This window comes from Micromys minutus, assembly GCF_963924665.1.
Source record: "Micromys minutus genome assembly, chromosome: 4".
Taxonomy (NCBI): Eukaryota; Metazoa; Chordata; class Mammalia; order Rodentia; family Muridae; genus Micromys; species Micromys minutus.
In genome coordinates, this window is record NC_137973.1 from 39819687 (window position 1) to 39845575 (window position 25889).

The following is a 25889-nucleotide window of genomic DNA, read 5'->3' on the forward strand; positions in this document are numbered from 1 at the left end:
CAAGTTCTTCCCATCTATTAGAGAGCAAATTTGAAAATTTTCATTTAACACTTCATTGGTGGACTCACATCAACAAATTAACAATGGCAAGGATTCCCTGGATGAAGTTACAAACTGTGCAGGATTTGCAATAGTCAGAGTCAAACCCTGATATAGTATTAAACTTATCTTTTTACATATAAAAATTATACAGAGTGGGGTACTTTACTCAGTAAGATACAATCGTTAAGGTCAAGAGAAAATATATAAAAACTATTCTATGTCTCATGGTGCATTTTACTGTATAGTAGGAACAAATCTATCTAGAGCAAGTGCGAGGTCTGTTCTTAGAAAAACCACCAGTCAGTGTAGTTTAAAGCCAAGTGTTCTGCTGAATCCAGGCAGAAAGGAAGAGCTACCGCAGCGCTTTAAAAAATGTGGTCATTAGAAAATAAAGGACTTAAGCCTATAAACAATAATAAAAAGACACAAACCAAATGAAAATGTACTAAAATTTAATCATTCATAAAAGCTGTAATTTAATCTGACAGTAAAACACAAGAAGCAATATTAGAGTTGGTTTAGTATATTATATATTTTAGCTTTGAAAGCCATAGAAATCAGTTATCCCAGTTTTTCCCTATAAAAGACCCATTTTTCCAAAGCATTATGCACAAACAATTTTAATTAGAATATAATGACAGATGATATTTTCATAATTTTTAAATATAAAATGAAGTCAATGACTCAAAAAAGTTATCTGTTGCAATGAGTTTGAGGGGAGATTTCATAATCTATATCATTACAGATATAAAGTGTGATGGTTCAGCTTTTTAGTGCTTGACAGGGAGGAGTCATGATAAAAACGTCAATATGAAATCATTTGATTATAGTAGTAACATCTAACATTTGAAATGCATCCATGCTCTTCTGAATAATTGTATTAGAGTCAAGTATTTTATTTCACATCTGTTATAACTGCTATTGCAAAGGAGAAATACTATGTCTTATTTCCAGGAGATATACACAGAGCAACTTCTTCTCCAGGGAACTTGTGCAAACCAATATAAGATCTAAATTCTTCACATAATATATAAAACAGGAGAAGCCTCTTCAGATTGAATTTTGAAGTCTGGAATGCTGGCACTTTCCAATTAGGCAACAGTTCTTCATTTCTGTAAATCTGGAACATTGAAGAGACACAGACACACACAGTTCTCTCAGTATCAAAAGGTGGCAGTCAATAAACAGACATCTAATAACAACTCGAGTGATTACAGCACTCAACATTCCTAAGCTACTTCAGTAGAAGAGCTATTTCACCTTCCCATCAAACACGCTCAGAAACAAGCTGGGTATGGTGGCATGAGGGCCAGCAGTTTAAGTCTGCCCTTGATCACAGCTTGAGGTACAAAGACTGTTTCAAAAGTTCAAAATCAAATATAAATGACTGACTTCACCAACAACAATTACTGATCAATTTTTGTCTGTCTCTGCTTTTATTACACTCCTATTTCATATCTTATCTAATGTCCTGTATAAAGAGGCAGACAGAAGTATTTTGCGTGTATCCTATTACCTTATTTTAAAAGTTCAACACTTGCCTACATGCACTCTCTGAGTAAGGGACTATCACTTCTAACAGAGGTGCAGGAGACGTGCAGAATGAACCACTCTGAAAGGCAGAACAATCAGCAGGTCCTACTACTCAGCAAAAGCCAATTATTTTAGAGGACAAACTCCTGATGATAAATTTCTCTGAGGTCCTTAAAATTAGGTTATTTAAGAGATGTACATGTTTTGACAACAATTCTACTTAAAGGCTATAGATATATAAGCTGCCTTCAACATTCAGATACTCTTAAGTAAAATATTGTAATTGTTATTTAAATCTAGCCCGTTATAGCACTAGTCATGTTGGCCAGGATATTCTCAAATTCCTGGGCTCAAGTAATCCTTCTGCCTCACCCTAACGCGCTGGGACTACAGGCATGTTCCACCACACTAAGCTTTTGCACTTCAATTACAAATCACACCAAATGTAACACAAAGTATTTTGGTTGCCAAGTCCTCTATTATTGGGAATTAATCATACACCTGTAAGAATCTCAGGAAACTACACTTTAAATTGAATTATGTATAAGTCTAAAGATTAATGTGACAAATATGAATGGCTTATTTTCAGACCTAGGTTAAAATTTCTTTTCTCTAAGGTAAACTTCATGCATGAATAAAATTTAAAATCACAATAAGCCAAGTGGTATGTTTTCCTTTCATATAAACTATGAGAACATTTTCTGAGAATGCAATGTTAAAATTCATGTTTGCCAAGGTAATGTTGTCAATAAGCCACTCAACTCTAAAAGAGTAAAACAATACATTACCAACTCAAGCCCTCATTTTTGTCTTTGTACCCTCCCTTAACACACACGCATACACACACACACACACACACACACACACACACACACACACACACACACACAAGAATCCTTAACAAGAATTATTTCCAGGAAGCTAACAACTTAAAATATTTTAATCAATCTGTTCAGTAAAAACAGTAACAGCAGCCATTTAGGCAGGAGTTGACCTTCCAAATTTGACCACCTAAGACAATCTATGCTTTTCCTCCTTTCTAGTTTTCCTATAAAAAGGTTTGTGGTTACTCAATTGTTTTCTCTAAGAGAAATAACTCCCTATCTCTAAGGAGTACAATTGCTCATCGGGAGCTCAGAAAGCAGCAATCTACTAAATAGGCCCCAGAGGTCGACAGTAGTTAGTGTCATCGACTCTTACGTTAGGATAGTTTGTGTTCTTTTAACTCCATCAAGTTTAGTTATATTCACATAATTAGCCTCAAACCACACCATACATCTGACCTAGGAAAGCATTTTGTTTAGGTTTAATAGCTGACAAAGAAGGAATCAAGGGATTTAATTATGTAATTAAAGGAAAACAAGTAACTGGCTCACAGGGCCTGGCTGGCAGTACAAATGCTGACATGAATTTCTTAATGAAAGTTGAAATGAATGCTACCTGAAGTCAAGTACTACTCGGTGCCGACTGGCAGAGTGTTTGCTGGAGAAGTCACTTACTCTTGAGAAGAACTGACATAAACTACAATGATATGCCATCACACATCAGACAGAATGGCTCAGGTTTAAAAACCCTGAAAATACCAATCTTGGGGAGGATGTGGAACTCATGAATTGCTGGTGCATGTACCCTGTACGAAACACATAAAGAACCCATGTGTAGTGCATATGAGCTGGCCATTGTTTCTAGACACATACATGTGCATAAATTATGTACATAGCTGCAAATTATCCATATATTTTTCTTGTTTTAAGTCAAGGTCTCATATAGCCCTGACTGGTCTGACTCTGCTATGTAAGGGAGGATGGTTTTGAACTTCTAATCTTCCCACTTCATTCTCTGTCTGGGCTAGCAGATGTGAGTTGCTAGGCTAGGTTCAGTATTACTCATGCTAATTTTTCAAAAGTATCTTTACAGCAAAATACCTTAGTCAGATAATTAGCTATTGTCATAAAATAAGCTGGGGCTGGAGAGATGGCTCAGCTGTTAAGAACATTGGCTGTTCTTCCAGAGGACCTGGGTTCAATCTCCAGCAACCACATGGCAGCTCACAGCTACCTGTAACTCCAGTTCCAGAGGACCTGATACCCTCACACAGACATACATGCTCATAAAATAAAAATAAATAAATTAAAAAATAAAACGACAGCACTGGGTGAAAGATGGCAGACATAGCACAGTATATGTCTTTGCTTATGCTGAGTTCACACAGGAGCAAACAGACACAGTAATACTGGTTAAATGTTCTTCCCAGCCTCTAGCACTTTCTCAAATACCAACTCTGGCAGGTGTTGGCAACATGGGGGTGAGCAAATCACACATGGTCCTCACTCTGAGCTTAGAGTCTCCTGGGGAGGAAACAAATTACCCAACAGTCCCAGGGATCTCTGCAAGTACACATGCATAAGCTACAGAAGCTCAGAAACACAGAGAATAAGTACAGGGTAGATGAGGAGGATGTCTGCTCTGCTTAAGCATCTTACCTGGCTCAGAGCTGCTGCTGACTTCAGGTCTAGAGCAGCAGACATGATTTCTTTTTAGGCTTCTTCTTTTCCACTGGTGTTTTTCTATTTATCTGTCTGACCAGGTCATAAAATATCTAGGTAAAAATAATAAAACATACTGATTTCTCCACAGACTGATTTGAAAGTACTAAGCATTATTCTGCCATTCCATCTACGCTTTAATGCTATCTTCTGAAGTTCTTAGCTCCCCACGCTAACTCAGAGTAAAGCAGGACTTACCTATTCATGACTAAGGACATGTATCTACTCTTAGACAGTCAGTAGTCAATTAAAAAGATCAAGTAGTGAGCACTTAAAATTATAATTAAGGTTATAGCACCAAAATCACAGCAATACTAGCAAAGCGCTCTCACCCCTCATTTTTCCTAGATCCAAATAATAGCACTTTGCTGCCTTTTCTTTTCCTCTCCCAACACAGTTCCGTTTGAACCATGTGATAGTGACAAGGATCCTTAAAGCACTAAATATGTATCTCCCAGAACAAGAATATACTCATGTGGTAACCTAAATACAATTCTGGTCATAGGGCTGGAGAAATGGCTCCGTGGTTAAGAGCACTGGCTGCTTGCTTTTCCAGAGGTTCTGAGTTCAGTTCCCAGCAACCACATGGTGGCTCACAACCATCTGTAATAGGATCTGATGTCCTCTTCTGGTGTGTCTGAAGACAGCTACAGTGTACTCATATACAGAATGAATAAATAAATAAAAAGGTGATCATAGTAAGATATTTAAGCACCAATACATTTTTTGTATTATCTTGTGCATAAATTCCAATGTTGTCAGTTATCATAATGAGACCCTAAAATGGAAGAACCTATCAGGATCCACACACTGTGTTCTATTTCTTGATACTATAGCATCTATTTATCTGTCTCTTATTTGCTTTTCTGTTTGAGTTGTAACCTCATTCCAAGCCCAGCCTGCTACAAACTTGCTATTAGATAAGGCTGGCCTTGAACTCCTGATTCTCTTCCCTCCATCTCCCAAGTGTTGGGATTATAGATTCAAACTACCTCATCAACTAATTTTAGCCTTGCAAACTGGAAACAGTTCTTTGGTTTTTGTCTTTCAGGGTTTTCATTTTTTGCCTTATTATTTCTGAAAATAAAGTTTAATAACTATATATAGAATTTTCCTTAATCTTTGACAATGATGTACATTCTAGGCTGAGACAGGTAAAAGTGTGTCTCTCCTCAGGTAACACAAGATCAAGTCCATAATGTCTACCCACTATGGATTTTGTTTGTTTGTTTTTTAAGGCAGGTTCTCACTATGCAGCCTTGGCTGGCCTGAAACTCACTTTGTAGACAAGGCTGATCTTGATCTTAAGAGGTCCACTTGCTCTACCTCTTTAGTGCATGGTCAAAGCAAACAATACAACAACAGACAGGAATAATCCACTAATCCTTGATCTGAAGTGACAAAGAGTACAGTAATAACCATGGAGATTCATCTCTGGCAAGACAGAAATATAATACTTCCTATTTTACGAAAGCGGATTACTTTAACTCTGTTGTGTTTATATGTAGTTTTACTGTGTTAAATATCCCTGTGTGTTAAAAACAAAAACAAAAACAAAAAACCTGGTTCTTTGCTAAGAATGCAGGTACTGGTTTACTACTGGCTTGGGATGAAAGCAGAGGTCCTCAGCATCCACATCTCAATACCTACCTGTTCTGCAGAACTGCTTTAGGGAGTACAACTGGGATGAACTGGCAACACTGTCAACACACGCCAAACAAATTGTGTGAAGGCAAATTTCCTTATTTTGCAGTATTGGGGACCAAACTCAGGCCTTGCCCATGTAGGTAAACACTCAAAAGCTGAGCTATATCTTTAGCTGAATGACTTTTCTATCTGTGTGGGTACCTATGGAGTCCACAGTGCTGGGTCAGCTGCAGCTGGACTTACAGAAGGTTGTGAGCCATGGTCTGGACCTGAACTCAGGGCCTTTCATAAGCCTTATGAGCTCCTAACCACAAAGCCATCTCTCTAGCCTAACCATGCCTTTGACCCAAGAATATACCTACTCACTAAACTATATTGGAGCAAAGAAATATGGCTTCCAAAGTACGTGGCAAAATGTTAACAAGTAGTAAATTTAAATAAAGAATAAGCAATATTTTCTTGTTCTTTTAAGTAAATTTCAAAAGCAAGACATTTTAACATCATTGATTTACATTCATTTCTTTTATTGTTGTTTGCAGTAGTGGGAAATTAAACCCACAGCCTGTGCATGCTTGGAGCATCCTCCACCACTGAACTATATTCTAATCTGAGTATTTTTTTTAAAGAGGAGAAACAAACTATACATTTCTTTAAGATAAAAATCATCTGTTACTTTTTTAAATGGCTTGGAGATTATAAGCCTAAATTGTTGAAAATGAAAAAAAGAACAGATTCCTTACAAAGTTATAAATATATAAATATATTTTTTGTTCCATCCAATTCCCATTTTCTAAAACCATTCCACTTTCTACAACTTTATTTCTAAATGTTAAAACTACAACATTTATAAACAAATTGGTAGCTCTTTTCATAACTCTGAAGCCTTTGACAACTTAAGTATATATGAGTCATGAAAAAGTTTTCATTGCTGCATAAAACTTAACATGCAAGTTATAATACAAAGCAACAAAAAGATAAACCAGAACAGTAAATTAATGAAACACACACTCAGTTCCTATTTCAGTTTCTTCCTACCAGCCAACTTCCATGTTCTGGCACACACAGAGACAGGTAACTGATTGTTTGCAGTATTACGTCTTTGGAAAACATTGCCTACCTCACAGCAGCAGGTGGTTCAGTGATGAGGGCAAGTTCGAGCTATAATATGTTAGAAATGCTGAAAGTTCCCAGCCTAGGTTCGTCCTCATCTCTCTGAACTATAGAAAAATCTAGAGGGAACACAGAATAGAGTTTCTCAACCCCTCTCCCATTCCTAATTGGGATGTCTTCATCCCAATCATTACTCCAGCCTCAGCAAAGAACAAGAAATCTGGGACTAAGACTGAGGTATTTCCGGTGCACTGATTGATACTTGTGGAATAGAGAGAATTAGAGGGCTCTGGCCAGGCTTGTGTCCTTGTCTATTTTCAAATTTAAAGTCAAGAGCTGAATCTTGTGAAATTATTATTCCCCTATCTTCATCTATTCAAAAACCATACAAGCATTTATACAGCAGCTTAAGCTTCCTGAAAAACCATGAACAATCCAAAGAATTCTGCAGCTGAATTAAAGAGTGAGATCTTAAAAAAAAAGAAAAGAAAAGAAAGAAACACCCTGCAATTATATTCTCATTTCTAGCATGTAGTCTATGTAGCTTCTCAAAGAAGTAGAGACCATTGTGATGACTATGGCATTTTATATTGTTTTGTTAACCCTGCAGGGTGAGGTCATGTGTGATGGACTCTGGTCCAATTCAGCCCTGCAAACTTGATGAACTTAGGTGGACAGCAGTGAGGGTGACAGACACCATGAGGAACCAGATTCCAAAGGCCAACCATCTTTCATAAGGTGACACTGCACTACAACTTCGAGACTCAAGGGCATTCATCAACTGTAATGTATTCTTCATTAAAATACTGTTAGTTCACTTTAGTTAGGATCTTGTTATATATAGCCCAGTCTGGCCTGGAACTCATTGTCCTGCCTTGGCCTCCAGACTGCTGGGACTACAAATGTGTGCCACGATGTCCAGGTCCTTTTCTTGCTCACTCATTTTTTTTTTTCAAAATTAAACATCAAAATTTTATTACAACCATATTAAAAACAAAAAACAAACAAACAAACAAAAAAAACCTCTAAGAACTTTTAAGTCTATAGCAAAGGAGGATGAGAGACAGCTGTCAGTTCCTTCTCAGTGAATAACAGTAACAAATGGCAGCGCTCAGTAGAACTGGTTCTCAACTGGGATGTAAATCTCTTAAGGGCTAACATAGTTCTTCTGTCTGGATGATGGCTACTTGGGTGTAGAATAAAGTGCTAGGCATACAACGGGTACTCAATGTGTTTGCCAGATAAGTGAAATTAAAAGATTTTTGTATTTGTTAAAGGTGGCTTCACCTAAAAAAACAAGCTTTAGTATTCTTGATTATATATAAAAACCAGAATGTGTAGTAAGCTGATTTTCTCCCTTACCAGTGTTTAAAATAATATTCTACAAGCACAGTCCTGAAAAGTGACTCACAAAACCAGAGGTCAGAGAGGTACAGAGGGCATAAGAGCCCTCTCTTATTCTCATCCGTGTCTGGGTACCTGGGATGCTACAACGGCAAGTGTGTCCGCCAGAGAAGGGGACAAGAGGCTTACTCTGCCCCATTTATTTCAAATGCTTTTGATAAAGTTCCAAAAGCAAAAGAACTCTCATGGGTTTACCTGATGGGTGGTAGCAATTTGGAAAATGAACTCATTTTTTAGGGGCCCAGTCAACTACTGTCTCTTTAAAATGAGGCAAATAGCCTATTTGCAAAGCCTTCTGGACCATAGTTAAGATCTTAAGATAGTGAAGTAATTACATTAGCTATGTGCATTCAGACTACCAGGCTGAAAGGATGGCGTGGTTTGATTTCCATTGATGTCCATTTTCACACAGACCCCACACTTAGGCTGCATCAAAAGTGAACAAGAACCAAAAATCAAATTCTATGATGGCATAACAAAGGCTCATTATAATGGCAACTTTTAATTTTTTTTACTTTTCTATTAGACTTTACTACCTGTTTATATTCATCTGGATAGGTAACTGTTATAATAAATGTGTCAAGTTTCACATGATAGCTCTGGAATATCACTTAAAAGTCTTAGAATTTTATTTACAGCCTGTGGCAATAAGGTAACATTAGGTGTTTGCATCGCAACTCTAAGAGAATGATGTCATGGAAGCCAAGAAACACAGTGTCTAGAAATTACTAATTTTTACAAGGTGATAAAATGAGATTGCTATCAGTTTTTTCCTGAAACATTCTGGCTATGAAAATAAAAAGGCTCTTTTTTGTATTGTCAAATAGTTGCAGGTTACCTCATTAACGTTGATCTTTGACTTTGCAGAAGATTCTAAAAAGGCACAGTTACACCACTGTCTTGCTAAATTCTGGCCTTGTTCTTTGCCAACTACCCGCTCATCTTCCAGGTCACATTTATTGCCAACCAAAATCATTGGAACCTGCAGGAAGAAAAAACATCAAGTGAAAGACATATTCATGACTTACCCTCTAGTGACAAATGAGCAGCTGCCTGCTCCTAACTGAAGCACAGCCGTTTTCAACTGTGTGCACCACTAAGTGACTACGAGGTGCTGTGGATGGTTGCTCAGGATTGAAGGAGAATAGTGAAGAACTCCTACTAGACTCACACACCAAATTATTCTAATTCTTAATGTAGTGTAAGAATGTTATGCACTACGTTCATGTGATGTGCCTGGGGAGGCCAAAGGAGCTACAGTGGGTTGTGAGCTATATGTGGGTGCTGAGGATTGAGCCCTGATCCTTTGGGAGAGCAGCAAGTGCTAACTACTGAGCCATCTCTCCATCCCCTAAGGATCCTAAAATTCTCATGTGATCACTACAAACCACTTAATTTCAAGTAGAAAACTAAAGGAAATAGGACTCCCTGCTGTATAGCAAACAGTATACTCATCTGCCTTACGTTGTTTAAACACTTCGTCTCACGGGTCTAACAAATGCCAAAAAATGGTGACAAGACAAAAAGGTTATTAGCAGCTTCTACTTCTATGTTTAGCATTAGACTTGAAGGCTAGTTAAGTGAGATACTAAGGAGAAGTAAGAATAAAAATAGGAGCTGTAGCGATGGCTCAGTGGTCAAGAAAAGCTGCTCTTTTAGAAGACCTGAGTTCAGTTCCAACACTCACATCAGATGGCTCACAATCACCTGTAACTCCAGCTCCAGGGAATCTAACATCCTCTTTAGCCTCCCTGGGCACTCCTCAACACATGAAATACACAGATACACACACGCTTGTTTAAAAAAATAATGCCGTCAAGCAGCTGTGTCTTTCCTTTTACTCCATACCACAGATGTTAGACCATCTTAAACACAACATCCCACTTCCAATAAAACATACAGCTAACAAACTCTGTTAGGTTCCTCAGCTAAAAGTTCAGAGGACATGACTCCAGCCCCATGTGTAGCAGAGGGTGGCTCAATAGGAGATCCTGTGAAGGCTCGATTCCCCAGGGAAAGGGACCAGGGTGTTGAGATGGGAGTGGGTGGGTGGGAGAGGGAGCATCCTCACAGAAGCAGGGAAGATGGAAGATGGGAGAGAGTGGAACCAGGAAAGGGGATAACATTTGAAATGCAAATACATAAAATATTAAAGAAGAGAAAAGTTCAGAGAACCAAGCCAGGAGGTTTTAAGGCAATGGCAATACACAAAAGAAAGAATGTTAGGGATGTGGTGAAACTTTTACTCAAAACAGGTTATATTAAACAGTCTAAGCATCTTCAACTCCATCTCTTTTACGGATGGAATAAAGGGGAATAACATTATCTGAACTCACTTATCTATGAAAACAGAACTCTTAGGATAAATCAATCATAGAAAGGAAGACAACTATTCACTAAAGACAGTTAGGAAGTTATCGGGCACAAATTCCTCTTACCAACAATGTCATCAAGGTTAAGGTCCTGAGCAGCTGAATATGCTCCCATTAGGAAAAAGACACACAAAACCAGGAAGGTATAACTAAAAAAACTCTATCTTAATTTATATAATAAAAAAGGAATTTTCCTTTAACCTCAAGTTGATATAAGCATGTAAAGCATATTTTATTTTACTTTTTACAAAAGATAAGAAAAAAAAAACTTATGCTACCAACAAAGGTAGCATATGCCTATAACTGCAATATTCAGATGGTGGGGAAAGAAAGGTTAAATACTAGGCTAGCCTAGGCTATATAGCAAGATACTGTATTAAAACAGCAAAGCAACCCAAAGAACATGTATGAAAAGAATTTTAGAAAGAGTGACACTCATCTTACGGCTCTTTGAATGCCTCACATTCACAGCATGAGTCCCACACCTTCCCTCTTCCATGAAGTACTGACTTCTTGTCTCTACTGTACCTTTTACCCACATATCGAAACAAGTGCCACGTTGCCATATACATGCTCATTTTCAAAACATCTCAGCATGTAATTAATAGTTAATCTTGAAAGCTGTTGTATTTTCAGGGGCTCTTTCTGTCGTATGCTAGATACCTTCCAAGCCTTCTACTGATGAAAAAGCACTTTTATTTGGCTATAGAGAGATAGCAATATGTATTATAAAGAGAAAAATACTTACATCTTCTGTGTCTTTAACCCGTAAAATCTGTTCTCTCAAGTCTTGTAAGTCATTAAATGTAGACTGAGCTGTAATTGAATAAACTAGTGCAAACCCTTGGCCATTCTTCATATACAAATCCCTCATTGCTGTAAATTGCTCCTATAATAAAAAAATACAACTATAAACATAAGTGCATTCTGAATGTATGCATCTTAAATAAGGATCTACATTTAAACTACATACTGTCTGAAGACTTCATGCTAGTTTCTAGAAACTGAGGTTAATGTCTATGTTTACTGACACAATTCCTTTAACATACAAACCTGAGTTTATTTTGTTTGGAAGACTTATATAGGATCACTACTCAAATAGAAACGATCCAAGATGCAAATCTAGTACTGAGTTATAGTTACCCTAGATTAGACTCTTTTGCAAAGAGCTTTTTCGTAATTTTTCCTGCTCCCTGAATTTCAAATTCTTATAAAGAATCTGAGAACAGCACAGTGACTGTTCTCTTCAGAGTCACTGACTGTTAACATCAGTCACAGTCGCACTAGATACAGTGACTGGATTTTTAGGGGTCACTAGCCATTAACTTGGTCACAATCGTACCAGATTAAATGTTTTCTGTTTGCTTGAAACTCACTTTCTCCTCTTTGGAGAAATCATTTTTGTATGTTATACCCATAGATAACAATACAGAAGGTCTAAAAAGTCCTTGAACCTGATATATAGTATTAAAAAAGCACACATAGCAGAATATTAAAAATGCATTCTTTTTGTGACCTCTTTGTTTCTTTGACTTGTTCCCACTGTCCAAACCTCCACCCTGTTTACTGTATCTTAAACAGTTCTAGATGAGCTAGCTTGGCTGCTGCACTCGATCTGTTACTGCAAATGTCAGCTGAGCTAGCATTCATCCACAGCCCAAACCTTCAAGTTTAGTCTTTCGTGCATTCTTCAATTACAAATGTAATTAAAAATTCTAGCACTAGTATGCCTTCCATGTTCTCAGGTTTGTACTACCTACTAATCAACAGTGTAAATAAACACTGTCCTACTAGAGTCAGTTATGGCTCCCACTGAGAACCTCAACCTCCTTCCTAAGGACACTCAGCAGGACGAATATGTTGGTCAACACAAGAGGCAAAAGTCTCTGAAGGGTGTACACAGAGATAAAAGTAAAGTACAACATTACAGAGAAAAAGAATTTTCCTTTTTCTGTTTTTTTGGGGTTGTGAGCTGGGGTATGGGATAGAAGTTTACATTTTAAAGGGGTAGGCACTTATAGGTAACAGGAGAGCAAGGAGGAGGAGAAGGTTACTGTGTGCTGTTATAAATGTGTCCCAGGCAGAAATCAACAAATACACAGGGCCCAAGGAGAATCACAGTGTTTGAGAGGCTGCAGCAATCAGTTAACTCGAGGGATAAGGGGAGAGGGACTAGGCAGGAGATACCTATCTTAACTAAAATTCTGAACTTAAATACCTTAAAAAAATTACATATAGCATATATCTTACTTCAATATAAGACTGTCATCCTCTCCACTCCCCAAACTCTTTAGATTCTTCAGGTGAATAAAACACACAATTTAATTATAGTATGTAGGCATCAAGCATATCACAAAACTATTTCATAAAGAAAATTTATAAAGGATTATACTTAGAGAATTTTAAAAAAATCAGAGTAATCACTTTACACAGAAAATTATTTAAATAAGAAATCATACTTGGGCTGGAGAGATGGTTCAGTGGTTAAGTGCACTGACTGCTCTTCCAGAGGATCTGAGTTCAGTTCCCAGCAGCCATATGGTGGCTCACAACCATCTGTAATGAGATCTGGTGCCCTCTTCTGGTGTGTCTACAGACAGTGACAGTGTACTCATATACATAAAGTAAATAAATAAATCTAAGAAAGAAAGAAAGAAAAAGAGAGAGAAAAAGGAAAGAGAGAGGGGGGGGGTCATCCTCACTGACTAAAATTTGTTAAAAGAACAGAAAGGAATTCTTACTGTTCCTGCAGTGTCCAGGATTTCCAGCATACACTGTTGGCAATCTACTTCAACTTGCTGTGAGAGAGCACAGAAGAAAAAAATGAAAAACCAGTACAAACATGTTTTTCCTTTACACCTTCAAAGCACTTATTGACCACTACTCAGTGTTTTTCTACTTGGTACTCAATAAAGAACAGGGGTCTTCAAGCACACTAGCAGTATTCCAAAGGCCAAGATGGTGAAACTTGGGTGGATATTCTCTGCTGTTATTGGAAGGCAAAAAACCAGGTTTTGTAATTTAAGAAAAAATGGTACAAACAGTTCTAACAAAAAAAAAAAACCTAACATAAAAACATGAAAATCATATTTTTGATGAACATAAGATCTCTCTCTCTCTCTCTCTCTCTCTCTCTCTCTCTCTCTCTCTCACACACACACACACACACACACACACACACACACGCTCTTCATGGAAAACAAAGAATTAAAGAGCCCAAGCTGCATGTAGGTTTACTTATAATCTCAGCACTGGGGCGGCTGAGGCAGGAAAAGTTCTTTATGGCCCTATTGACATTGAAAGATACTATTTCCAGGCTTCACTCTACCACCTTAAATGGGTCAAATTGTATGCAAAAAGATTTCAAGGAATAGAAATGTTTGCAATTTACTATATACAAGCTGTTAAATTTTTACTAAAATATTCATAAAATTTGCAACAAGAACTCAGAAATGTTAAACAGCAATGAGCTATTTATTCCTTAAGAATATACAAACACATTCCTTAAGACTTTAAGGGGCTCTTCAGGAAAAAAAAAACTGTGTAGAAGGTGAAATATAAATATACCAATTCTAGTTCCCCAGTCTTTAAAAGAAGACTGGCCTAAAGAAAGTATCAATTATCAACTCTGTGGAAATTTTTTTATAGAAGGGATTGAGAAAATTAGTCCTTCAGTATACTTAGGGACAGCTCTTGCTTTATAGTTAGTGACTTAACTAGCAATTTATTTGGAAGAAATTTTAGTAGAGCAACAGTCTCCTAAAAATAAATACATCACCCTGCAGCCTCTTTTGACCCTTGCCTCCCTGCTAGTGTTGAGAGGGAGTGCCTCCAGAGGGGCCACAAATTCATCACCCCACCCAGAGTGGGGCAAACAGTTAACAGGCCTATAGTTTTATAGGTATTTAGAGCTCAATTGTGTTAATTTGGAAAAGAATGAGATCATTCTGCCAGTACATTCTATAAAGCTTAATTCAGCGAAAATTACAGTGCTATCAAAGAAACGATTCTCAAAACAGATACTCAACAAAGCAATCCTTTCCTCTCTGTAGTGACAATTCTAGAATTGTGTTTCTTTTAAAAACACAGAAATATTATAAGAATGGGTGTTCAGTGTTAATCCCAGGTGCAGGAACACGGGGCTGCATTTGGACTGTCCACAGCAGCTGACCATGACTTGCCTCACACTCTAACAGAGACATGGCTTTGCCAGCTGCAGTTAGTGTCTGCAATTGTGTGATGTTTGGAATTCTGGGAACTTTTTAGAGGATCTATAAATGCTAGGGCCTCAATAAGTAGTGTTGGTGGTTGGTGGTTGTTTAGGGAGGCTGGTTGCAGTTTGTTAGTACCTGTGGTCAAAGAAGAAACAAAAGGAAAGAAATTAAAATCAGGGATATCTCCTCTCCTTCTCTTCTTTCTCATCTATCCTTGTTTCTCTCCTCTCCAGTGTTAAGGGGTAAAAGTGGGGTGATAAAATAAAGGTTGGGAGAAAGAAGAGCCCACAAAGTAGTAAAGACCAGGTATACCTCTCTGGTGACACATAGGTTTAATCTTTGGAAGGAGGGGTGACTGTGGCTCTTTGATGGTATTTTGTTATACTACCCTAACCCTGGACACTTAAGAAAATAAAATCATGAAAGCTTTTCATAGTTCTACCTAGTCTGACAATAGAACATATTTTTGTCAAAACCAACTATTTTGCTTCTTTAAAAATACATTTTAGTCTTTCCCTAAATCCATTCACTCTTTCTTTCCTTCCTTCCTTTCTTTCTCCCTTCCCACCCCCTAATAAAGACAGCGTCTCTGTACATTAGGTTGCCCCTGAACTTGTAGAGCTCTCTCTGCCTCTTTTCCCTAGATGTTTAGATTAAATGTTATGTACCACCATGCCTGATCCAACCTCACTTCTTTTTCGAGAATTTTGGGTTCACCACAAAATTAGAGAAAAATAGAGATTTCCCACCTTATCCACACCTATAATTTATACATCTTCCCTCTCTCCTATCAATACCCTGCAGCAGAGTGGAAATTTGTCACGGCACAGTTTGTATTACAGTTGCTTTTAATATTGTATGTTCCACAGATTCTGAGAAACATGGCAGGCACTTCCATACACCATTATACAGTTTTTGAATACTACTTTTGATAATCTAAAAGTAAATATCTTTACATTTTCTGTAAGCCAAGTAAAAAAGTTAATGAATAACTTCATTCATAATAGATTTTGTTAACAAGCAGTAGTTAAAAATATGCCTATTATTCACCTGTAATATTTTTCTACTTAAACTTCCCACTGGGTTTATATAAAGCAGAGTGAACTGTGCAGCAGCAGCAGCAGCTCACTGGAGTGCTCTCTCAGCTCACTGGAGTGCTCTCTCGAGCAGTATCCAGTGAGGTATGTTTCATCCAGGTGAAACTTCTAAACATAGCACAGGCATGTCTATTATTTCTCAAAACTATTTAAAAAGCAATTCCATGACCAAGTTTGAGAGTTGTAAGGATTACTCTCACATGCACACACTGTTTTGCATTTTACCTTTCTGTAGGAATCTTCTATCGTTGGGTCATATTTTTCAACAAAAATTCCCTGAACAAACTGAACTGTCTGAGAGGAGAAAACAAACAAACCAGAGTCAGAGACTTGAAAGAAAAACCAAATGCTCCTAAGTGTCATTTAACATTAAAAATTGTAAAGAATAAATGGAATTGTGTTGAAATTCTGGATAAACACAAATGTAAACCATCAGTGTCATATGCAGTAGGAATGCATACACAGACTAAAAACACACACTCATTACAGAAAGATACAGTCACGTTAAAACTTGTCAATAGTGTCACCGCACTGCTTACCTGATCATGTCACATCTTAACAGACAAAGATATGACAAGATTATACAGCTCATAAAAATATATGTAACTTCCTGCTCACAGGAAAGAAACAAAGGCTCTAAATGTTTCTTTTAAACTGTAAGAAAGAATTAAGGCAATTTAAAGTTGCTGAATATATTTGCTTCAATTTTAGATTATAATCATATATACGTTTCACTTAGACCCCAGAAACACTTCCAACGTGCCAGCTAAACTCTCATTACATCATCTTTCTGATTCTGCTTTAAAGATTTATTATTTTATGTATGTAAGTGCTTTACCTGCATGTGTACCTGCATGCCAGGAACTGAACTCACTATCTCTGGAACACAGCCAGTGCTCTTAACCGCGGAGCCATCTTTCCAGCCCCATCTTTCTGATTCTTAAGTCTTACTCTTTCCAGTGGAAAGTACTACCCAGTCACAGAAAACAAGGGCTATCTAATTAACACCAGGGGAAAAAATGAGTAGGTAGAGTATATATTTGAACATACACAAAATCTAGAATATGAATTCAGTACAACTCATGGTTTCAGGAATCAACTGCCCCTTGGGACATTCAGATTAGGGAGAATGATACACTTTTGTCTGCAGTCTACTGAATGAACAGATCTGAATGTATATTAGAAAGAACAATTATCATTCACTAAATGGCAAGTACAGAGAGTAATTCTGAGATTTATCCTAGGCAGTTTTAAAACAGTATCTGGTACATACCTGCCTTATAAAGGCGAATGTGCAGATTAAGGTAATTTACAACTTATTTAAAGAAACTTCAGTATATAATCACTGTAAAAATTTTATCCCCTCTTTCATTCTTCTGTTTTGAGGCTACAACCCAGGACCCCAGACATGTTAGGCAAACATTGTACCATGGTACTGTGTCTTAACTGTGTGTGTTCATGCATGTGTGCAGAGACTAGAGGACACTGGATGTCCTACTCTATCACTCCTAGCTTTATTTCTTCAACATACAGCTAACACGCACGCTCGCACGCGTACACACGTACATGCTCATCACTGGGGTTACAGATGAGTGTGTGCTCACACTCAGGTATGAGTGCTGGGGGATTCATTTAAACACAGGTCTTCATATGTACCCAGCAAGAGCTCTTCCTCACTAAGCCATCTCCTCAGGTGGAGTCTTTCAATCCTCATTTTTATCAATGGTTTAGTCACTTTATTATGACATAACTTAGATAGGAAAAAGTCTAATAAAGCTTTCAAACAAGTGTGGCCTAGAGAAGAGGTTCTTAAAATATGGTACAGAATATGAAGTTCTTATGGTGCATGAGGTTCCAATGCTAAGGTCCTGCTCTTGTATTTGTTTTCCACTGGGCTAGCACTGAGACCCTTTTCTCCCCTGCCCCACATGTATATGAACACTCATTTCCACAGAGGTGTTACTTTATATTTCTAAAAGGCTAACAGTAATGGAATTCTCATGAAATTAAATACGATCAATATTTTGTGGCAATTAATATCATATCACAAGCCCCCTTTTAACTCTTAAAGATTCATTTGTGTCTTTGATGTGTCAGACTTTGCATTCCTTCACTCTTACACCCGCTCCCCAGTCCAGCAGTGAGTTTCAGGTCTACTTCCTCCTGTTTAATCTTCAAGCATCCGCATGTCTCTTCTTCACTATCATGCCCCTAATCAAGCTCCTAAACAATCCAGTGTACTTAACTAGTTCCCATCTTTCTCCCACTCTTCTAAATGACAGTTTAAAGTCCACTTGTTAAGTAAAACATTTGGCTAACTCACCTGCTTAGCAGTTTAAGTCCCGTAAGCTCCCCCATCCCTGTCACCTCACTCTCTCCCACTTTCTCATGCCTAGCTATTCTGGCCTTTCCTGCAGCTGTCAAAGCTAAGGGCCACTTGCCAGTCTCTCCCTTAAAAGTCTAAATTTTTCTTTCAGAGCATCAAGTGGTTCTTTAATTGTGTATTATTTACATCTCCTTTTCTGCTATATTGTGAGTTCTCTCAGAGACTTTTATCTGCTGTTATGACCCCAGAGGCTGGCATGGTACCTCATATATGCAAAAAGTATATGCAAAGCTTGAAGGCTGGTAAATGAGAATCTACTCCGAGACAATCAATAACACTTTTCCCCAATGGAATATAAATTTTCCTGACAATAAAAATTATGTTACACTTTGAATCACAAATACTGGTGGCCAATAAGTAGCTGGCATACAAAAGTGATTTGCCAGTCAAAAGTTATATGTCTTGGCTACAAATAGCAGTTTATAAAGAACAATGCCTCTTTCTTCCTTACTGACTAGAAGCATGAAAACAAGCTAATGTCCATATCCTGTGCATTAGTTAGTACTGATTAGTTATAGCTGGGTGGCTAACTTACCAGAGCAGACTTCCCCACGCCTCCTGAACCAAGGACCACTAGCTTGTACTCACGCATGATGTGCTCTGTTTAAATATTGACAACCTGAAAAATAAAAAATAAAAATTCACAAACTTACAAAACAACTTAAGAATGTAGCATAAAATACAGGGTTTTGCTTTTTAATTTTTCCATTGTTATTATCTAGCCAAAACAGAGGCAACAGAGCAAAAATCATACAGTTTTCAATAATAGCTTTATAGGACCAGTCCCAGACTCTTGAATTTACTGAAGCTGATCACTGACTATATATCAGTTGTTAAGCCTGTATGTGTTACTCTGAAGAGTGATCAGAAAACTGGGCATTAAAATCAACTGTAACCATGATTCTAATTATTTGCAAAGCTATAATTTGGAAATGCACATGAGCTTTAATATAATCGAAATGCTACTTTACTTGCCTAAAACATATATTTCTGTAATATTTTATTCATTGTTATTTTATAGCTGAATGGGGTAAGATGTCAGCTTGAAAATTCTTAGGATATAAATAGTAGATGAAAAGACACTGTTAATATGTACCAGCAGGGATTAGTAAGCACCACCTAAGATCTAAAGAGCTACATAAAATAAACGGATTATAAGCTTACCACAAAGTAAAAGCCAGAAAATAATTTCCAATGGTCAATAGGAGCAACAAAGGTAAGACTTTCTACCCTATAGAAAACTGCTAGAACATTGGGGGGAATGAGATCATTATTTTAGACAGTAGAAAATAGTGAGGACAGAAATGTGTGGCTAGGAAAGACATATCATACTCACAGCTCCTTGGCTTTCTATCTGAAGATACTTTTCAGGCTGTGTGGCAGGGAGAAAGAACTGAGGCAGCTCTGGAAATATACTAAAGGAAGGGAGCTAGGCTCTGACAACCCCAGGAATCTTCAGAGGGATCACTTAGGTTTGGGACCAATAGTAAGCCAAGCTCAGTGAGGAGCCAGAGAGTGGATGGGCAACTGTCAGTATGCCCAGTGTTCAAGCCTAGGTGCATGCTGGTTTTTCTCAGCATGACTAAACTCCATGTACTATCAAGAGCAATTCACTTGAAAATATACTTCTTAGAAATGTATCAAAAGGACTACTAAGCATGGAGACGGAACTACATGAGATAAAGCAAAGAATGTAATATGAGAGAAAGGAAAGTATGTTGCTGCAGTCTCAGGGCTGCCTCTTGGTGAAAAGCAGGCATCCTCAACACATCTCAAAAACTTTACATGTTGGCAGAAAAATTTAACAACCAAAAACAAAAGCAAAACAAATCTTCCCTCAAAACCAAAAATTATACTATGGTTGGTGAGGTTGGTGAGGTAGTTCACACCTTTAATCCCAACACTCAAGTGACAAATCTCTGAGTTTTGAGGCCAGCCTGATCTACACAATGAACTTGATGTCAGCCAGGGTTACATAGTGAAATCCTGCCACACGCACACAAAAGAAGTTATGGAATGTGAAGCTGAGCATAGACTTGTGCTTGCAAAGGCATCTGTCCTATTATAATTTACATTTTACTTAGTTAACAGTTGTTTGTTTTAAACTCATGGGTGTTCTGCTAGCTTGCATGTTGATGCACCAAATGTGTGCCTGGTACCCATAGGACCAGAAGAAGAGCGGCAGATCCCCTGAAACTGGAGTTACAGATATTTGAATCAAATCTGGATCTTCTGCAAGAGCAGCCAGTGCTTTTAACTTCTGAGCATCTCTCCAGCCCTGACACAGTGACTTTTCTTCATGTTATGGTTACATATGTATCTGTATAGCATGGACTGACAAAAGGACAGCTCCACAGTAAAGGGGTTAGAAAGCCACATCAGTAATTCAGTGAGACCTGATGGAGACCTCTACAGTGGCGTTAGACTGAGAAGGGGACTGTGCTCTTCTGAAGGTTCAGGACTCTGACGAGAGATGATTGTTAAAGAGAAAGAAGAAAGGCAAACGTAACTTCTAGGTATCTAGTTTGAGCAAAAAAGTGGCTGATAGGGCACCTGCAAATGAAGCAGGTTTATTGCTTGAAGAACTTTGAATGTGGGAAAAGCACATAACAGAATTTGATGGCCATTTTTAAAACTCAAGTTTAAAAAGGCCTAGAAAATGGTAGCAATTAAAACTACAGCAGCATATAAAATTGACTGAGGAACATTCAGTGAAAAGAGAGGAAAGCTAAGAAGAGGACTTGGAAGTAACTACATGTTATCATAGACATAAGAAACAGGTGAGATTTGGTAAGTTTTTGCTTGACAAACTTGTGTGGGTATCTATCCTACATATGCATTAGGTGGTTCTCTCATTTACATGAGAACAATGCTGATACAAGAGCACAGTGCTTCCTGCACACTATTCTGTCCTTATCCAGGCTTCTCAGGGGACTGAGACCATTATGTGAGCTCAGCAGTGCTATAATTCAAGTATCTATCTCTCATGAAGTAGTTACAATACAGCAGTGAGCTTGTTTATATTTCTCAAATGCCTCCAAATTTTCTAGGGGAACAGGAATTAGGTAAAGAATTTAGAGATGATCAATTTACCTAGGGGAAATTTTCCAACAACAGAATTTAGCCTCTGTTCCTTAATGATATGGTTAATATATCTAACTTTCAAAGTCATATGTACATAACATGGGTTGTGAATATACATACACAGATGCACATCTATGAAAACAATAAAATAGCTTGTATAACAAGCACATATAAATTATCAGTAAGAGTAACTGGAGTTAATACTTTGCTCCTTAAGGGAGTTACTTCTAACACATTACTGCCAAGTAGGGAAACACTACCTTCCAAGCAAACTGTCTTTATGAAGACCTCCTGTGTCCTGTGCTCCCAACAAGTAGCAGAAAGGATCTGACTTTGGCTGAGACTGCTGACAAATGACAGATACAGCACTCTAGTTCAGTTTAAGTCAACCTTGACTTCTTTTTTTTTTTTTTTAATTGAACAACTTTATTTCAAGAAACAAAAATAAATGTACAGATTATAAACACTTTTGCATAAAAGTATACAAATACATTTTTGTCACTACTTGATTTTTTAAAAGGTTTGATAGTAAACCGGAAATGGTAAAAGTATTCTTTTTTTTTTGTTTTAACATTCTGTTTATTTTTCTTTTTTTTCTTTTTTTTTTAAACAACTTTATTTTACAAAACAAAGATAAATGCACAGATTTTAAACATTTTTTGCTTAAAATTATACATTTTTTGTCAGTACTTTTTTTTCAGATTTTAACATAATTTTTATATAAAACTATATGAATATATTTTTTAGTCAGTACTTAATTTTTTTCAAGGTTTGGTTGTATGCCTTGAAAACTTAATAGTTACAATGAGCTAAAGTACATGTAAAACAAAATGTAACATGGAAATAGTTAAAGTTTTCTTGTTTTGTAAATATTTTTTTGTTTTGTTTTGTTTTCTTTATTTCTTGGACTTCATACAGTCTGTGAGTTGTTTCTGGGGGAGTGCAAGCCTGACTTCTTAATGTTATGATTCAAGTTCCAAACTTCCTTCTTCACTCTTCCTCCCACAAAATTAGTTTTTACAAATTAACATAATTTGCTTATCTCTACAAAGCAAATGAATCCTAAATTAGTTTTTTGTGTTTTAAAAAATACATAAACTAAAAAACTAGACAAATGTTGTCCCTAAAAATTGAACTTAAATATACAGTTCACTAAAGGAAACCAAGTATTTGATTAGGATGAGAAATTTTAGAGAGTTGAGCTAAACTCTAACAGTAGGAACCTCAAAGGTGCTCTGCTAGCAACCTCTGTCATAACCTTATTCACTCTCACTATGCAACCCTGGCAGACATGGTCCAAGCTATGTAGACAAGGCTAAGGCCTTCCTTCAACACAGAGATATGCCTTCCTCTGCCTCTGAATTTCTGAGATTAAAAATGTGCGTCGCCATATTCCACAACACGCTTACGTATTTGCTGATAGCAACAATATCATTTATTTACTTATTTTTGAGACAGGGTCTCTCTATTATGTAGCCTTGGCTGTACTGAAACTCATGTAGACCATCTGTTCTCACACGCAGAGATCTACCTGCCTCTGTGCTGTGATTAAAGGTATGCACCACCACATCCAAGCCACTGTTTAAAGTAGAGGCTGGAGCTTACTGGCTGAAGGCTTCACGTGCAGCTCTCTATTGGCTTCTCAGCACTGTAAAACAGGAAGAACACAACTCTGGCAAGTGGCCACAAGTTTTAGGGAGGAGGAAACGGAACCAGAAACCATGACAAAATTTAACTTTCTAAGAACAAACAACCATCTTAATACTATAACAAAATGAAAACTGCAGGTTTCTGACTTGAAACTGTATAATTATCAACTCTCTGAAAGAATTCATCTTGAAGCCCTCCTCTCCTATAGTTTCTAATACTCTCCAGACTAGGACACCTGGGGCAGGGAGTGTATATACAGAGCAGTGTGGTGTAAGTGGAGGAGTGGGTCTCAGAACTCTTCTCATTCTTACCATGTACCAAAATCCAGATGCTTAAGTCCCATATATAACATAGCACCTGCATGTAAACTATATATATCCTCCCATATACTTTAAATCATTTCTAGATTACTTGTAACACATAAAACATTAATGTTATGACCAGTTTTAAGAAAATATAAATATTATACAAATTACCGTTACATGTTATTTAAGGTATGATATAGTAAGAAAAAAAGCACATGCTCAGTACAGAAATACTCTTTTATTCATGGCTGATTGAAGCCCCGAGTACAGAACCTAAGGGTATAGCATGGCAAATGTATTCCACCAGACTATATATCCTAAAAAGACAAAAAACAAACCAACAGAAAACCCTGTTCCAGTTTATCAGAAGGAATACTAATACATCTGGAGGACTAAACAAGAAAAGGGTAGAAATGTTAGAACAGAACATAAAATTCCTGCAACTGATTCCTGTTGAACACTTTATATGTGTTAAGATTTTTAATCCACAACATTTTTAGTATCCCCAGTTTTATCTTAATTAACTTTATCTTTTAAAAAAAAGATTTAATTTTATGTTATGTGTAAGAGTGTTTTGCCTGCATGTGTGTCTGTGCACTATATGCATGCAGTATCCAAGGAAACCAGAAGAGGGTAGCAGATCCCTGGAACAGGGGTTATAGATAAGTGTATTATCTTTAGTTTTACAAATGAGTCAGAGAAGCTAACATTAAGGAAGCTCATAAAAGGTGAAGGAGTGATTTCATTTAGATGAGAAAAGATAACCACAAATCTGAGAAAACTATTTGAGAGACAAAAACATTTAAGAGAATAACAAAACCTAAGAAACAGTTGATAGATCCTGTGAGAAACTGCCAAATAAATGTTTGAAGACTTTTTGGGGTTATACTGTTTATAAAAAAAGATCTATTAGAGATTTATAAAAAACATGATTATCTATAATAAAAAGGTGGTATAAGCTTTGAGAAGTGGCTGTATCGTAGCCAATGAGGTTTATCTGAGGTGTAATTATTGCTAATTAAAAAAAAAAGGTAGTATATAGGATAAAGAAAAAAACATGGTTTAATATAAGAGTAAGTTTATTCTATATAGAGACCACAGTTTAGAAGAAAAGCAGAGTTAGGAACATACATTAAGAGAGTGCTGTGTCTGAGTGTCTGCCAATCTCATGTGTTAGAAACTTAATCCTCAAAGTTGTATCTCAAGACTATAATATCTGAGAAGTGGGACTGAATCATAAAGGCTTTGATCATTAACAAGGAATTACTGATTGTCTGAGGACTGGCTTCGTTATATAAAAGTCTTCCTTTTGCTTGGGAAAAAAAGGTAACAAGTATTCTCTCTATACATGGAAAAATTTCAAGTTTAAACAACTATGGAAAATATAATGTCAACAAACTAGATGAATATACTTTTGAAATCATGAGGAAAGGTGCTAAGGAATGGCTCAGTATAAAGCGGGTGCTACACAAACAAAAGGACCTGAGCTTAGATTCCCAGAGCACACAAATAAAAAGCCAAATACGATGGTGTGGGTCCAGTTGTACACACCTGTAATGCCATGACTGGTAAGGTGGGGGCAGGCAGAAGAGGAGTTGTGGTGGGGGATAAGAGGCAAACTCTAAAGGCTACTTGGCCAACCAGTTCTACAAAAACAGTGAATTCTATGTGCCCTCTATATAAGGTGAAGAACAATAAACAGACATCTGACATCAACTTCTAACTTTAATATATATAAGCATACCTGCACCCTACACACATCCACATCCACCCAAAAATTAATGTTAGGTCCAAATCAGGCTCCCAAAATGGCAATGCTAGTCACAATGTCCTAAACAGGATTGTGAAAGGTAAAGAGGAGTGTTATACTGGGTAAACAGAAGCTTAGAGTAAGCATTCCTCAGAAATCTCTGTAAAGCAGGTTTCTATTTACCAGAAAAACCATGACGTCTTTTATCTGCCTGCAATGGTCAACTTCTTCAGATGAGCATATCCTTCAACGATTTCCCCACCCTGCTAACTACCACATAAAATCCACTTGCTTTCCAGCAAACCACTATTCTTGGAGGCAGACTGGCAGTTTGCTCCCCTATTAAACCTTTCTACCCAGAGTGGTCCTGTTTGGTGATTTCATTGCACCCTCACTTACAAACAATGAGTGATAAACAAAGATATTAGGAACAGTGCAAAAGGTGCCTGTCATTACAACACATTGAGAAGAAACCCTGACCCCAGTCAATGCTGACAAACACAAAACCTAGAAAATAATATACATGTGGTAAACAGCTGTTTGGGATTGGGGTTTTCTAGGGTTTTCTGTCCCCCCCCCCCATTTTCCTGCTCAAATATTAAAACATAAGAACTTCTTTAATCACAAGCCACCATAACTATATGGTGTCATGAAATTCCCTTCAGACACTACTGCACTTAAAACTCACTCCACTTCTGGGCAGCTGAGCTGTTGAAGTTCTTTCTCCATTGCTCTGGGTTCTATAGTGG

The 25889-nt window shown here is 37.2% G+C and overlaps 1 protein-coding gene across 3 annotated transcripts in view; it reads right to left on the reverse strand.

The window, feature by feature from the left end:
- Positions 1–477: 477 nt before the first annotated feature.
- RAP1A (RAP1A, member of RAS oncogene family) overlaps positions 478–25889 on the reverse strand; it is a 75503-nt gene continuing 50091 nt past the window's right edge. For all 3 annotated transcript variants that reach the window (XM_080915811.1, XM_080915812.1, XM_080915813.1), the window contains exons 2-8: positions 18887–18970; positions 16191–16259; positions 13396–13452; positions 11403–11543; positions 9121–9264; positions 4059–4174; positions 478–1162 (exon numbers count right to left, since the gene is read on the reverse strand). In XM_080915811.1, the coding sequence (XP_080771937.1) occupies positions 4088–4174; positions 9121–9264; positions 11403–11543; positions 13396–13452; positions 16191–16259; positions 18887–18943 (555 nt within the window). In that variant the 5' untranslated portion in view covers positions 18944–18970 and the 3' untranslated portion in view covers positions 478–1162; positions 4059–4087. The remainder of the gene's footprint in view (positions 1163–4058; positions 4175–9120; positions 9265–11402; positions 11544–13395; positions 13453–16190; positions 16260–18886; positions 18971–25889) is intronic.